The 15,297-nt window shown below is 42.1% G+C and overlaps 1 protein-coding gene across 1 annotated transcript in view; it reads right to left on the bottom strand.

Annotated features, from left to right (window-relative positions):
* LOC310691029 (dynein axonemal heavy chain 11-like) overlaps window positions 1-15,297 on the bottom strand; it is a 228,191-nt gene that overhangs the window by 29,612 nt on the left and 183,282 nt on the right. The window contains exons 57-64 of the mRNA XM_083470619.1: window positions 14,938-15,142; window positions 13,611-13,775; window positions 11,295-11,435; window positions 11,026-11,196; window positions 5,341-5,463; window positions 5,038-5,231; window positions 4,711-4,859; window positions 553-680 (exon numbers count right to left, since the gene is read on the bottom strand). Of these exons, the coding sequence (XP_083326745.1) occupies window positions 553-680; window positions 4,711-4,859; window positions 5,038-5,231; window positions 5,341-5,463; window positions 11,026-11,196; window positions 11,295-11,435; window positions 13,611-13,775; window positions 14,938-15,142 (1,276 nt within the window). The remainder of the gene's footprint in view (window positions 1-552; window positions 681-4,710; window positions 4,860-5,037; window positions 5,232-5,340; window positions 5,464-11,025; window positions 11,197-11,294; window positions 11,436-13,610; window positions 13,776-14,937; window positions 15,143-15,297) is intronic.

The following is a 15,297-nucleotide window of genomic DNA, read 5'->3' as shown; positions in this document are numbered from 1 at the left end:
GGCTTCCCAGTGAGCTATTGATTTGAAATATGAAACATTTTATTGATAACGAGCCAAACAAAGCAGTTTGCCGTAGCACAATATTTTGAGGATGCTAAAAAAATGAAAGAAACCCACCCCACCACAAGACCTCAGATCCGTCTATTTAACACAATAATGACCGCAATCTTCACTGTTTGTCTCTATTCATCTGATTATAAAGAGTAACAATACATTCTTCTACACGTATATTAACTAAGGGAGTATATATATATATAAAAGATGATTATAAATTAGTAAATCAGGGAATGTTAGAGAAAGTATCTCGATAACTCTCCCTGCCACACAAAGCAGTTGCTGCAGTTGCTCATATTTTAATACTGAAATTAATATAGGCTATGCAAATATACACACCTAAAGGTTAAGTGATAAGTTCCCTCCCCACCCATGCGCCCTTGTTTGGAGAAGAGCCTTAAGAGGAAGCTGCTACAATCTGAGCTGTGCATACATTATTTTTAAACCAACGGACAGCACTATATTGCTAAATCGGTGCAATGAAGGGATTAGACTTACTTGGAGGATAACCCAGTGGCCTTCTTTCGATGCCTTTTCCAGAGCCATCTCAGCTATGGCCTCTTGCCCTTGTCCCAGAGACACGTTCTGAAGCTTCCCCGAATCAATGGTAAAGCCAAGCTTGCTCCCTAAACAGAACAATACAGCCCCAGGAAATGTGAGAGAGCATGTGCTTTTTGGAAGAAAAAAAATGTTGCACAGAGGAGAATGTAACTAAACCCCCACCGCTTATTCTAAGACGCTCTCTGTGTGCGTGTGCACACACAGTTCTCTTGCAATCCATGCTTCCCACAACCCACAGGAGTGTTTCCGAACGAGTTCAATTGGTGGCAGATTGCATCCTGCACTCTCTCTCACTTCTTCTGTATTAACGCCACAATTTTCAAATTTCTAAACGTCAGAAGGCTCAGCCTTTCGCTTGTTGCTGGACACAGTAACATGGTGACACGATTATACAAGACGTATTATTATTATTATTATTATTATTATTATTATTATTATTATGCCCATCTGACTGGGTGGCTCCCAACAAAATATTAAAAAACACAACAAAACATCAACCATTAAAAACTTCCCTGAACTGATGGCTGCCTTCAGATGTCTTCTAAAAGTCAAATACTTGTTTATTGGTTGGACATCTGATTGGCGGCCAGTTCACAGGTGGGTGCCACTACCGAGAAGGCCCTCTGCCTGGTTCCCTGTAACCTCACTTCTCGCAGGGAGGGAACCACCAGAAGGCCCTCGGTGCTGGACCTCAGTGTCCGGACTGAATGATGGGGGTGGAGACACTCCTTCAGATATCACTTTGAGAAAGAGCAGGGTCCATAGTTCCGTGATTTACATGCAAAAAGGTCTGAGGTTCAGTCCCTGGTTCCTCTCAGGCTGGGAAAGGCCCTCTTGCCCGAGACTGTAGAGGGTTGTAGCCTGAGTAAACCTCATGATGCCCTTCAGAGACCATTGGAATACAACTCCGCATTTTGCCTGATCATTGGTCATGGTGGCTGGAGTCCAGAAATCTCTGAAGTAGATAATACTTCAACAGACCAATGGCCTGCCTTAGTATAAGGCAACTCCTTAGGCTTCATAAGGATTTCAAAAAGTACATATGTGTTGCCTTCCCCAACACACTGAAGTGAGGGCATGTTCCTATGGATACAAGATCACAGTGAAAACCATGGAAATAAATGGTGTTAATGTACAAGGCCACACTTATACGTTCTGCATGGCAAATTTAAATATCGACATCTATCTAACATTGCAATCCTATACATGCCTCCTTAGAAATAAGCCCCATTGTGGTCACCAGGTCACTAAGATAAGTGCCTAAATTATGCAAAACTAAAATCAAGGAAGGTATCCTGTCTGTACAAAACTGCATTATAGGTAAAGGAAAGCTAATTTAGTGCAAACATCAAATATTTTAATGTGCTTTTTTTAAAAAAACAAAACAAATAAATGTTAAAATATAAACCATAAACACTACCCATAACAAACACAGCATTTGCCTTCTGTAGGTGATTGGCATAAAGACATAACTTGTGCACCTTTGAAAGTGCAAAGCAGCACTGACAAGACATCAGGTTTATGCCGGTACAAATCTCTGCTATGCTATTGCATCCTTCCAGAACGAGTCATGAGCAGATGGTGGCCTATTACCATTAGCACCAGCGTTTTTAAAAGATATACCGTATTTTTCGCTCTATAACACGCACCAGACCATAACACGCACGTAGTTTTTAGAGGAGGAAAACAAGAAAAAAAAATTCTAAACAAAATAGTGGATATATGATTTTTGTGGTTCATGCTGTGGCCACAGACATGTGATCTGACAGTGAGTTTGGAGTAGCCCAATGCAAAAATCCTGAGGATCCATGTGGATCCATGCTTTGTAACCACGGAGGAGGGAAGGAAGGGGAACCATGGATCCTCTGCTCACGACTGCAGCAGATCCCCCCGCCACCCGCAGGCATTCGCTCCATAACACGCACAGACATTTCCCCTTACTTTCTAGGAGGAAAAAAGTGAGTGTTATGGTGCAAAAAATACGGTAAATGGAAACCATGTAGCTTCAAATGCAGCCAGTGTCAGGTGACAAAAGCAAGGCTGCCCGCTTTGCAAAGACAGCTTTTAGGGTGCCTTCCAGCCGCAGGATATCTTCATGCTGGCTGCCAGGAGGATTATCATCAATTTCTGCTGCAATACCTTGACACCCATATGGTTGGATAAGAAGGGTTTCCTCCCCCCCCCCAAACTATGCTTTAAAAAAAAAAGAAGATCAGGTCTCAAAAGTTCATTACATAGGAGCAATGCTGTCACCCCTAATTCAGGCATAGGCAAACTCAGCCCTCCAGGTGTTTTGGGACTACAATTCTTATCATCCCTGACCACTGGTCCTGTTAGCTAGGGATGATGGGAGTTGTAGTCCCAAAACATCTGGAGGGCCGAGTTTGCCTATGCCTGCCCTTATTGATGCTGATAGCTCCTTGAAAGATGCTCCCCTCCATATTCCCCTCCAGTCTGAATCTGACACTTTACACCCAAATCAGCTTTCCATCGAGATGGGAGAATCTGACCATTTCGGTTTCTCTCATTTCTCCAGTATTCAGTTCTTCACATTCTCAACACCGGGTGGCAAGATTTTTTTATTTTTAGTCCTCAAGTGCCGTTTAGTGCACATTTATCCTTACATACATGTCTGCATGCAATTTCACCTAACAACACACAGGTTATTGTAAAGCAATTTCCCCCAGATATTATTATTTATTTTATTTATCAATTACATTGATATGCTACCTTTATCTTCCAAGAAACTTAGGGTGGTGCATGGGGTGCCATGGGGGGGGGGAATTTTGAGGTGTGGGCTGGATGCCATCTGGGGGGTCAAAGGTCCCCCAAATTTTCAAGGAGGGGGCTGGGCCTTCTCAATATTCTGTGGCAATGTGAGCACAGCATGTGCGCTGAAATATACTCAGTCGAGAGTGGATTTCATGCTCTTTATTCAGCTCATAGTGGTGAGGAGGAATGGAAGTTCCCCCAGAATGTCTGCCTTATATACATTATTTACACAATGCGCCCCACGTGATTGGCTAATTCCAGGATTCTCCTGTAGGCCAATCAGGTTGCGGATTCCCTTCCACCTGGAGCTGGATTGGGTGGCTCCTGTGGACCAATCAGACTGCTGCATTCTGGATCCTATTGTTCTAGGGCCAATCAGACTGCTGCATTCTGGATCCTATTGTTCTAGGGCCAATCAGACTGCTGCATTCTGAATCCTATTGTTCTAGGACCAATCAGACTGCTGCATTCTGAATCCTATTATTCTAGACCAATCAGACTGCTGCATTCTGAATCCTATTGTTCTAGGACCAATCAGACTGCTGCATTCTGGATCCTATTGTTCTAGGACCAATCAGACTGCTGCATTCTGAATCCTATTATTCTAGACCAATCAGACTGCTGCATTCTGAATCCTATTGTTCTAGGACCAATCAGACTGCTGCATTCTGGATCCTATTGTTCTAGGACCAACCAGACTGCTGCCTTTTGGATCCTATTGAACTCAGTACATAACATGCGCACACTGCAGAACCTGTTCACATAAATTGTGCGGCTCCGTCTCCATCAATGGCAGAAGCAAGCTGACATGCCTGATGGAGCAACATGGTTCTCCTCACCATTTCATCCTCACAGCAACCCTATGAGGTAGGTTAGGCTAAGAGATCGTGCCTGGGCCAAGGTCACCCAGTGAGCTTCATGGACAAGTAGGGATTCGAGATCCCAGAGAGCTGGGACTGGCCATGGCTCTGTCCCAGTAAATATATCCCCCACTCCATAAAACCATTGCAGGAGTGCTGGAGGCAGCAGTAGTGGCGCATAGCTAGTGTTGGGGTAAATGCAGGAAGTCTCAGTTTGGTACCCGCTGTCTCTAGGTAAGGCTAGGAAACAGTTCTTACTTGAAACCCTGGAGTGCTAGCCAATGAGGACAAGGCTGAGCTAGATGGACTCAGCGGTCGGACTCAGTGCAAGGCAACTTCCTATGTTCCTACACTGTTACGAAAGTTTGCTTTTCTGTGGTGCTGCTGTAACAGAGCCAGTAGTCCCAAGTTCTCACGCAGCAATAAAGATGTTCACTTAACAAATGAAAATAAACAGCCTTACCTAAAGATTCCACATCTTTCAGGGGGTCAACTCCGGGAGATAGAATGAAAATTATTGGCAAAGCAGGCCCGCTCTCTTGAAACAATTTTGCAAAGTCAGTCTTACGTCCCTCCGCATATTTGCTCCCAAGTTTCTCCTCAACGAAGTTCCTGCAATGAGGAGTTGCAGCTAATCATGCCTCGGGGGGAAAACAGCATTTCCAAGCTATAAAGAAAGACATTCTCTCAACAGCACGGCATTTCATCATGTCTTGCTTTTGCTCGAAATCAAGCCCAGCACACAGATCTGCTCCTAATGCATTCTAACAGTTAGTCTACATAATCCAACCTGACAGCATAAGTCATCCGATCTGGCCTCAAGGCTCTCATCATAATCAGTTTCTGGAGGGAACTTTTGGTCTTCCATTCTTGTGGAAACTTCTCTTTCTCGGGACATTCTGACTCCACTACTTTTTTCCATCGTTTTGGAGATCCTTCTATGTCTTTATCCAAGCCACGAAATTCATCCATGAAGCTCATTGTCTAAATGAGAGCCAAACGCACTGAGTGTTTTTGTAAAAACACTTCGGATGGCAAAGCTCCCCCACCCTTCAAAATATGCAAAATATTTCGAGTTGCATGCATACTGCACCTTTATTGCGCTCCAGGTGGAATTGGAGAGGAACTCCAGAGGGCTGTTATAACCGTGGTCAATATTAAATCTCAGAAGGAAATCTAGGTCGCGGGCATCAATCTCCTTATTCATAAGCAAGAGCTAAAAGCAAATAATGAGGAAAGTTTTTGGTTTTTTTTAAAGTCAGAGAAAATGTCAAGGGGGGGGGGAAAGGCCAGTTTAAAATGGACGTGAAGCTTCTCAAGTATCTTCAAACATCTCAGAAGTGTGCTACGTACTATATTTTATCTATGTTGCTTAACTGTTTCCATGCTGGGAAAAGTACCATATAAAATTGGCCTCAGATACAACATTATTCACATCTTTAGTCCTTGTGTGGTTGATTTTTTTTTTTTAATGAATAGCTGATGTACAATTGTAAGGCTAGCATGGAGGACAGGAAAGAGCATTAATCCTTTGTCCCTACTGTGGTCCCAATGGGAATCTGCCCAAGCCTATGGAAACTTCCCTTCCACTACAAATAATAGGCACTTGCCGCAGGGGGTTTCCGATTTTGCCACAGTGGGAACAAAGGGTTAAAGGTACTACCCCACCCCACCCCATGGCCTCAGTCTGTGACATATACAGTGGTGCCCCGCAAGACGAATGCCTCGCAAGATGAAAAACCTGCTAGACGAAAGGGTTTTCCGTTTTTCGATGTGCTTCGCAAGACGAATTTCCCTATGGGCTTGCTTCGCAAAACGAAAAAGTCTTGCGAGTCTTGCGATTTTTTTCGTTCCCCCCCTTTTTCTAAGCCGCTAAGCCGCTAATAGCCTTTTAGCCGCTAAGCCGCTAAGCCTTTAATAGCTGCTAAACCGCTAAACCGCTAATAGCGCTAATCCGCTAAGCCACTAATAGGGCTGCTTCGCAAGACGAAAAAACCGCTAGACGAAGAGACTCGCGGAACGGATTAATTTCGTCTTGCGAGGCACCACTGTACTCGGAGTCAAGAGTGGATTTCATGCTCTTTATTCAGCTCATAGTGGTGAGGAGGAATGGAAGTTCCCCCAGAATGTCTGCTTTATATACATTATTTACACAATGGGCCCCACGTGATTGGCTAATTCCGGGATTCTCCTCTAGGCCAATCAGGTTGCAGATTCCTTTCCACCTGGAGCTGGATTGGGTGGCTCCTGTGGACCAATCAGACTGCTGCATTCTGGATCCTATTGTTTAGGACCAATCAGACTGCTGCATTCTGGATCCTATTATTCTAGGACCAATCAGACGGCTGCATTCTGAATCCCATTGTTCTAGGACCAATCAGACTGCTGCCTTTTGGATCCTATTCAACTCAGTACATAACACCCTGGTTTTTCCCCACCCTGGGTCATTTATTTTTAAAAATACCAGTCTTGCAAGAAGACGTGGCTGATTCCTAGCATGATCCTGAGAGGATGGAATAGAAAACAGAGGTAAAGCAGGATTGTATTATCGTTCGGGCAAAGGCTTATTTTAAAGATCAGGTGATGTAAGGAATTTACGAGAAGATAGGTGAGGGGATAGTGTTGACTCATAAGCCTGTGGGTTAAGAATTTAAAAAGAACTCTGCAGGATCAGGCCAAGGTTAATCTAGTCCAGCCAACTGTTTTCACAGTGGCTAGCCAGATGTCAATGGGAAGCCCATAAAAAGCAGCACATACCGTATTTTTCACTCTATAAGACGCACCAGACCACAAGACGCACCTAGTTTTTGGAGGAGGAAAACAAGAAAAAAATATTCTGAATCTCAGAAGCCAGAACAGCAAGAGGGATCGCTGCGCAGTGAAAGCAGCAATCCCTCTTGCTGTTCTGGCTTCTGGGGTAGCTGTGCAGCCTGCATTCGCTCCATACGATGCACACACATTTCCCCTTACTTTTTAGGAAGGAAAAAGTGAGTCTTATAGAGCAAAAAATATGGTAATTAGCACCCAGCACTCTCCCCACTTGTACTATCCATTATTACCACATCCCTACATCTTGTGGGAGTGAACACCATAGTCTAACTATGCATTGGGTGAAGAAACGCCTCCTTTCATCCACCGGAATCTCCCAACATTCAGATTCATTGGATAATCCTGAGTTCTAGTATCACGAGAAAAAGCAGGAGAAAAACATCCTTTTGCCTACTTTCTTTACATAATGCATAATTTTACGAACCAACATCCTTTGGTTGACTTTTTTTTTGCTAAATTGGAAAGTCCCATTTGTTCCGAGCCTTCCTCACAGGGGAGTTGTTCCAGACCCGTGATAATTTTGCTTGCATTTTCCCATTCGGCAATATCATCCTTGAGATACAGTGAGAGGAGCAGTACCCAGTCTTCCTAGTGTGGCCACATTATAGACCAGGCATAGGCAAACTCGGCCCTCCAGATGTTTTGGGACTACAACTTCCATCATCCCTAGCTAACAGGACCAGTGGTCAGGGGTGATGGCAATTGTAGTCTCAAAACATCTGGAGGGCCGAGTTTGCCTATGCCTGTTATAGACTGATGAACTGTATTGAGAGTATAGAAGAAGGGATGATGGAGCATCCTTGTAAATATGCTGGGATATAGGTAAGGCATCTGTAAAGAAAAAGAGCCTTTCTTATTGGACCTCACCGGCTAAAGCCAATGTGACGCTTTGGGGTACTATAAAAAGGACAGAAAGACAGGTTGTACAATGACAATATAGGTACTGTATTATTATAGCTCAGCCAAGCTCTAGGTGTGGAGAATATTATTCATTAGGCCCAATATATTTCAAATAAAATCTTCTTCAGTGTTACCACAAAATATATTTTGTGCCCTACACCACCGAAATCTTCTTTTGCAATGTGATTTGAGAGTATCTGGGGAGCTACAGAGCATGGAGCGTTTTGTCTTTACAGTGCCAAGGATGATCCAATTTGAAAATAATAATAATAATAATAATAATAATAATAATAATAATAATAATGACATTATGCATCTAGAGGTCTCCAGTGCTCTCTAATCATTTAGAGGATTCTTCTAAGTTTGCACTGGTGCTTTCTCACTTTATCTTCTGTATTTATAGCTCAGGTCCAGTCATGTTCAAGAACTTTCTTTTCTTTTCCTTTTCTGACTGCAGCACTTTGGAGAATTATTCAAAGCAAGCAAAAGTTTCTGGTGGCAACTCTCCATTACTACAAAGCAAGACCAGCCTCCTAAATGCTCTTCGGTGGTTTGTTCATTTTCAAAAAGTGCTCCATGAAAGGGCAACATCATTTCTGCATCAACATTTGCAACGTACTTTTGGAACGTGTTGAGGGGAGTCAAAGTAGCTGCACAAATGCCAGCAATCAAAATGGAAAACGAACGGGACGCGATGATTGGCTGCTGAGTGCAGCTGCCCTTTGAAACAAATGGAATGGGGATATGGAAGGGGCACAGGGGCATTTATGACGAATTTTATTGTTCCCGGGAAAAGGAAGCAAGACTTCCGCAGCTACTTCTGAATAGGAGATGCTTCGCTTTTGAAATGCACCAGATTACACACTGCTTCAAAAAGGAAAAAGAAGAGGAGGAAGAAAAACAGTCGCAGGGAGGAGGATCCTCTTGGGAATGCCTTACAAGAGCTTTATTTCCTTCAAACAAATTAGACTATTCAGAGTACTGTTGCTTTCATCTCCGTCTTCAAATCTATCATGACACAAGCCATTTGCGGGAAGGGCTGTGGTGGTTGGTACAAAAGGTGTACACTGAGCATGGGTGAGGGAGATGCTGTTTCTTTAAAAAAAAACAAAAAACCAGTCGTTTCCTTTAAAATGTTTTGAGGGGAGAGGGAAAGCTGGAGAGAAAGAATGAGACATAAACAGCAAATATTTTGTGAGCAGTAAACACTGAATATTTGAGTGGCCTTGAAGGAATTTCAGCAAAAGCTCCTTTCTAGCGTTAATCTCAGGGTTCTAAAGGGACTCTCTCGAGACAGCTTTATTATCCCAGGCACACAGATAAGCGTGTTTAAATTATTATTATTTTTAAAGGAAGGCACTCTTGTCATTATAGGACTGCAGTTAAATCTATCTGAGGAAGTGGGGAGCACTTCTTAGATTGTGATACCTTGCCGGCGTTTTCTAATACTTCCTACTGTTTTGTTGGGATGCAAAGAAACCCTGCTAAAACCCAGCAAAGGATTTTAAGGGCAGCATCTTTTTCTTCAGCTTGTAACATCCCTTCTATAACAATACAGAGTTGCAGCTAAGTGTAATAACAAGAGAATGACACAATAGATCCTGGTAAGCTAAAAAGGGAAGTTTTTTTTTAGGTTCCCCACCAACTTTCCAGCTCTTTCACCCCCATTTCTTCTTCGTGTAACAGAAGTGCCATCTGTTCCTAACCTTAACATGGCATGTGTTTGATTTATATTCAGTATTAGATAATAGAAGGGGGAAAGATTATAGCATGATCTAAGGCATCTATGAGCATTAGCTAGCTCTCTGGTCCAAAGATAAATAATACGCAATAAAAGGGCTGGGATCAGCTGCCTCTGTGCTACAGAAAAATTTATATGGAAAGCAGGTCCAAATTTATTCAGTGCGCACCAATAGCAGATGCGGCATGGCCAAAAAGAAGGAGGCATTATACTTGCTAACTTGCAAAAGTTCTCTGTGTTGCATAACTCTGATTCTGCGAGCCCCATGGAGGTGAGGTATAGCTATGCTGATGTGCACCTAAATCTCATAAATGTGTTTACTGTTAGTGAGCTCAATTTTTTTTGGGGGGGGGGGACTCTGCATGCATGGTGAAGGAATAAAACTTTGGTCAAGAGACCAGCGCCCATGATAGAACTAAGTCTGAATAGCAGCCTTGAGCATAAAAAGTATTTTACTGTCCAAAGTGTGTGAGAAGCAGAAATGCTGACAGGTGCCTTAGTTAAGGTAGGTCAATGCATCAGTGTGAAGGAGATAGAAGATTTGTTGCCCTGTATGGCTAGCAGTGCTGGGTAATCTTCACAAGACACCCTACACCAGGGGTGGGCAACCTAAGGCCCAGGGGCCTGCCAATCGCCTTCTCAATCCGGCCCGTGGACGGTCTGGGAATCAGCATGTTTTTACACGAGTAGAATTTAAAACGCATCTCTGGGTTATTTGTGGGGTCTGCCTGGTGTTTTTACACGAGTAGAATGTGTGCTTTTATTTAAAATGCATCTCTGGGTTATTTGTGGGGCCTGCCTGGTGTTTTTACACGAGTAGAATGTGTGCTTTTATTTAAAATGCATCTCTGGGTTATTTGTGGGGCCTGCCTGGTGTTTTTACACGAGTAAAATGTGTGCTTTTATTTAAAATGCATCTCTGGGTTATTTGTGGGGCATAGGAATTTGTTCACCCCTGCCAAAAAAAGGCCGGCCCACCACATGGTCTGAGGGACGGCGGACCGTCCCACGGCTGAAAAAGGTTGCTGACCCCTGCCCTACACTCTTAAAAGGCTTGGGATCAGATTGACACCTGAAACATTGAAATACATTCCAAAATAGCCATGTGCACCAGGGATGGGGAAATGAGGCCCTTCAGAAGCAGCTGGACTACAAAACCCATGACCACCATCCATGCTAGCTGGGTTGATGGGACTTGGAGGACAACAACATTTAGAGGACCACAGGTCCATCCCTTCATCTCAGCATGGACGACAGTGGCTCTAATTTCTTCTATTGTCTGCACGCTGCCAAAGGAAACCAGCCTACCTGGAAAGCTACTTGGGCCGTGACAGTAAGCTTGTCTCTCTCAAATAGCCCACGACTGATATAAATAAAAGTAGAGTAGGTTACACAGTCGATCAGGTTGTTGACCCTCTCTTTCACATTGTTGGAAGGTTCTGCTCGTTGCACCGCTTTGTGAAATACGACATTAAATGCCTGTGAGGGGAGACAGACAAGCTTGTAAGCCAATAGTGATGCTAGATTAAAACAGCGGCACAAAAAAACAACATATTGATTTCTTCCTGAATAGTAACCTTGAGTGAGAACTGATACATTGGATTGATTTTCTTCAGCTCATCCATGAGGAAGTAGAGAAGCGAGGCTCTTGCTGCTACTGGGCGGTAATGTTCACGGGCCTCGTTGATCTTGACTTCATTGATGTTGGCTTCCATTACCTGGAACATACCAGTTGGTTGTAGTTAAAAAACAACACCCACCCTAAAACCCTACAAATCATCAGATAGTTAATATGATGAAACTCAGAACTTGCCGGTACTGAAAAGGGGACAACAAGTATGAAGGCAAGGGGTGTAGCTGGCACCCCAGAATTCAGAACAATGAGTGATATTATTTTCTACTGCACTCCTTTGAACCTATAGGTTACAAACAACTGACTGGGTGGCGTTTCGAAGACAAGAGAAATAGAGTTCCATTTTTCAGAGTACTGTCCAAGGTAGAAGAGAACATAGTGGAAGGATTTTGGTATGAGCAAAGAATTAATGCAGTTATTTGGGAGAGCAACACACGTGGAGAAACGTGTCTAGAGAACCTCTGTATGAGAATCTGTTGGGAAGGAAGAAGACAGGGAAGGGGAGGGGAATGGAGGGAGCTAGTAGTAAGTCTGACTAGGTTAGACTCTCCAAGTATCCCAATTTTCCAGCTACAGTCCCGGATTTAGAGAAGCCATCCCAGTTTCTGATTTTATCTCGGAATAGCCCGCTTTTCCTTAAGACAGCCTTTCTCAACCTGTGGGTCCCCAGATGTTGTTGGACTACAACTCCCATCACCCCTAGCTAACAAGGCCAGAGCTCAGGGATGATGGGAGTTGTAGTCCAACAACGTCTGGGGACCCACAGGATGAGAACCGCTGCTTTAGGACGTTCCTATTTCGATCAGATAAATGTTGGAAGATATGGTAGGGCGTCCCTATTTTCATCAGAAAAAATATGGTGGGTATGAAGTTATGCGACTGCCCCAAGCCAAGGAGATAAGTAACTATACAAATTTTAGAAGACATCTAAAGGCAGCCTTGTATAGGGAAGTTTTTTTAAAGTTCAATGTTTTATTATGTTTCTGTATATGTTGGAAGCAACCCAATCAGATGGGTAGGGTATAAATATTATTATTATTATTATTATTATTATTATTATTATTATTCAAGGAGGCCCAAGTTCCAATTTAGACCAGCTGATACTGTGTCCTTAGAGGTGATAGGGAAGTACAAGGTTGGACTTATAATATTTATTTTGCTCACATAATTACATAAAAGCAAATTCCTTGGGCACGCAGAGGGCTGCAGAGGGGAGCAGCCATATCTTGTTACACAAGCACCCAACCCTAACAAAAGCCGTATATAGGACATTCCATTTCTAGATATAACACACTGCCACTTTTATGTCAAATTTATTATTGATAATTGCTTGTTAATGGCAATTGCATGACATTGGTAGAAAGAGATGTGATTCAAAGTGGTTGCCAACTTTTTAAAAAATGCAGTGGTTTCTTAACCATGTTGCTATTCTTACGTTTTCTGACAGCACCAAATATTCACTGATGTGCATCAGAATGACTGAAATTAATTTCAAGTCATAGTACTAGAATCACTTTTATTGCTTTCATGTTCACCTGCAGCCCCTCGTTTTGTAGTGTCTTCCCTGCCCTTGTTGGCACACGATCGCTGTTGGTGTTGACAGTTTTAATGAGAGCCAGAAACTGAAGACATTCTCTTCACCTGCATTTGGTTCCAATAATCTTTTATTCCCCCCCCACCTCTTGTGTTTTTACTTAGTATGCCAAGTTTATTGTCTAGCAACAGCAAACATTATTATTATTATTATTTGTAATGCATGGTCTCAGTTTAATTGTAGCTTGGAGAAAAAAAACTCTTTTTTTAGCTCTTGAGAAATAGTGCTAACAGGTAATATTTCTGATAAACAAAGGACCCCAAAGTACATTTGATTTCCAACTGAAAGTTATAAATGCAGTGTAAAAAAAGAATGGAAAGAGTCGACACTTCGCCTAAATCCCCTTTGTTTTATAGCTTTTGTTTAGAATGCAGTAAAATATTTCCCTCTGACTAAAGCTTACTCATTTGTAAGTGATCACTGTATAATTTGCACAGGAATTTTACAACACAGTGGTATATACATTCTGTGCTATAGATTATATAAATGTAATTACGGCAGATTACAACTTTCATTAAATCCCAAAAGAAAGCATTAAGAATTGCGTAAGTAGGTTGAGGGGGGAAATGTTATAATGACTTTACAGATATATTTTAAAGTTGCTTTTGCGTTGTTCCGTGACTATGGTTGTTGTAGGCTGTGATTACTTCATATTGATCATTTTACCTTAATTTCTATTTCTGCCGCTGTGTGTTTTGTTGTTTCCAGTCTCTCTACCAAAAGGGTATCCCCAAGGAAATTACTCTCGGCTGCTGAAAGGCGTGTCAGTAATTCATCTTCAAGCATTTTCAACTCAATTTTAAAATAATTCTGCTGCTTTGTGAGTTCAGACTGAAATGAAAATGGTAAGGTTGCAAACCTATAATTCAAGCACCATTAATATAGGAAGTATGCATCGCTGAACTTCAGAACTTGCTGATTTCCCAAGACTTTATTATATCCCCCATTTAAAGGGTTTAATAATTGAGCAATGGGTTGATAACAAAAAAGTGAAATGTGTAAAAGTGTAACCTTTATTCTGAATATTATTATGCAGACTTAAAACAAGACAAAAATTAGTAAAATAGCAGGTCTAAACTTTACCATATCCACCCCAATAAATATGAGCTGGGCATCCAGATTTATGTCTTGCTGTTAAGAATAATTACTTCTACGACTGCTGTGGTGTCGCCAGTACAGTGGTACCTTGGTTTATGAACTTAATCTGTTCCGGAAGTCCGTTCTTAAACCAAAGCGTTCTTAAACCAAGGCGTGCTTTCTCATAGCAGCAGGGGACTCAATTTACAAATGGAACACACTCAACATGTTCTGCTTCCAAGGCAAAGTTGACAAGCCAAAACACCTCCTTCCGGGTTTGCAGCGTTCTTAATCCAAGTTGTTCATAAACTAAGCTGTTCTTAAACCAAGGTACCACTGTATAAGAAAATTCTGCATGAATGGAAGCTGACAAACCCTTTTTTAATTTCACAAAGAAAATTTCATTGCCTGGTAGGGGAAATGTTCCAAGTGTGATGCAAGCAAGCAATTGATGCAAATCAACAGAGCAATCATTTTTTAAAAAAAAATGCAATGAAAGCTGACTGAAAAGAAGCACTTTTTATATTGCAACACCTAGCTACCTGAACACTCATTGAAAAAACAATGCAACTGTGAGTATGGACAGGAAGATAGGCACACTGGCAAATAAACCAAGATATATTACATGACCTATCATCCGAGACAGTAGGAAGCTATGGCTAACATCTTCAGAACAAGCCAGGTTATTAAGCCAGTTTCAAATCATAGGTTTATATACTGGACTACTCCAGAACTGCTAACCATAGTTTCTTGGTTTCGATGAATCATAAACTATAGCTAACAGAAGACTCCTCTGTTTGTTTGTTTGCACACTAAAATGAAAGGAGGATCATATCTTGGCTTGTTCGTATCTTGGTCCATTCAAACGGCACACGATCATCTAAATGAGGTGATGCACATTCCCATATACACAAACCTTAAAGTGTTCCAGATCAGGTCTTTCCACGTTGACAACATCTGCCAACAGTTGATCTTCTAAACCATCTCGTGTGACAGTAAAGTTGATTAATGTGGTCTGAGCCTGGATTTCTGGTTTGTAATGGGGATTGGCAAGTTTGGTGTGGAGGATGAGCCGGAATTTAGGGTGAAATTTACACTCCTTATCTCCTACTCTAATATACCTGCAAAAGGAAAAACATGCTAGAAAAACGCTCCGATTTTGCAAACAGTAATGAGGGGTAGGCCTTCCACACTGGCAACCCTGGGAAACACTGCAAGTTACAGCTGTATTTCTGAGAAAATAAAAAACATGCAGGAGAAGAAATGGAAAAATTAA

The sequence above is a fragment of the Podarcis liolepis genome, assembly GCF_965112155.1.
Source record: "Podarcis liolepis genome assembly, chromosome: 1".
NCBI classification, from domain to species: domain Eukaryota; kingdom Metazoa; phylum Chordata; class Lepidosauria; order Squamata; family Lacertidae; genus Podarcis; species Podarcis liolepis.
Note: the sequence above shows the minus strand (reverse complement) of the source record. Positions and strands in the feature narration are given on the sequence as shown.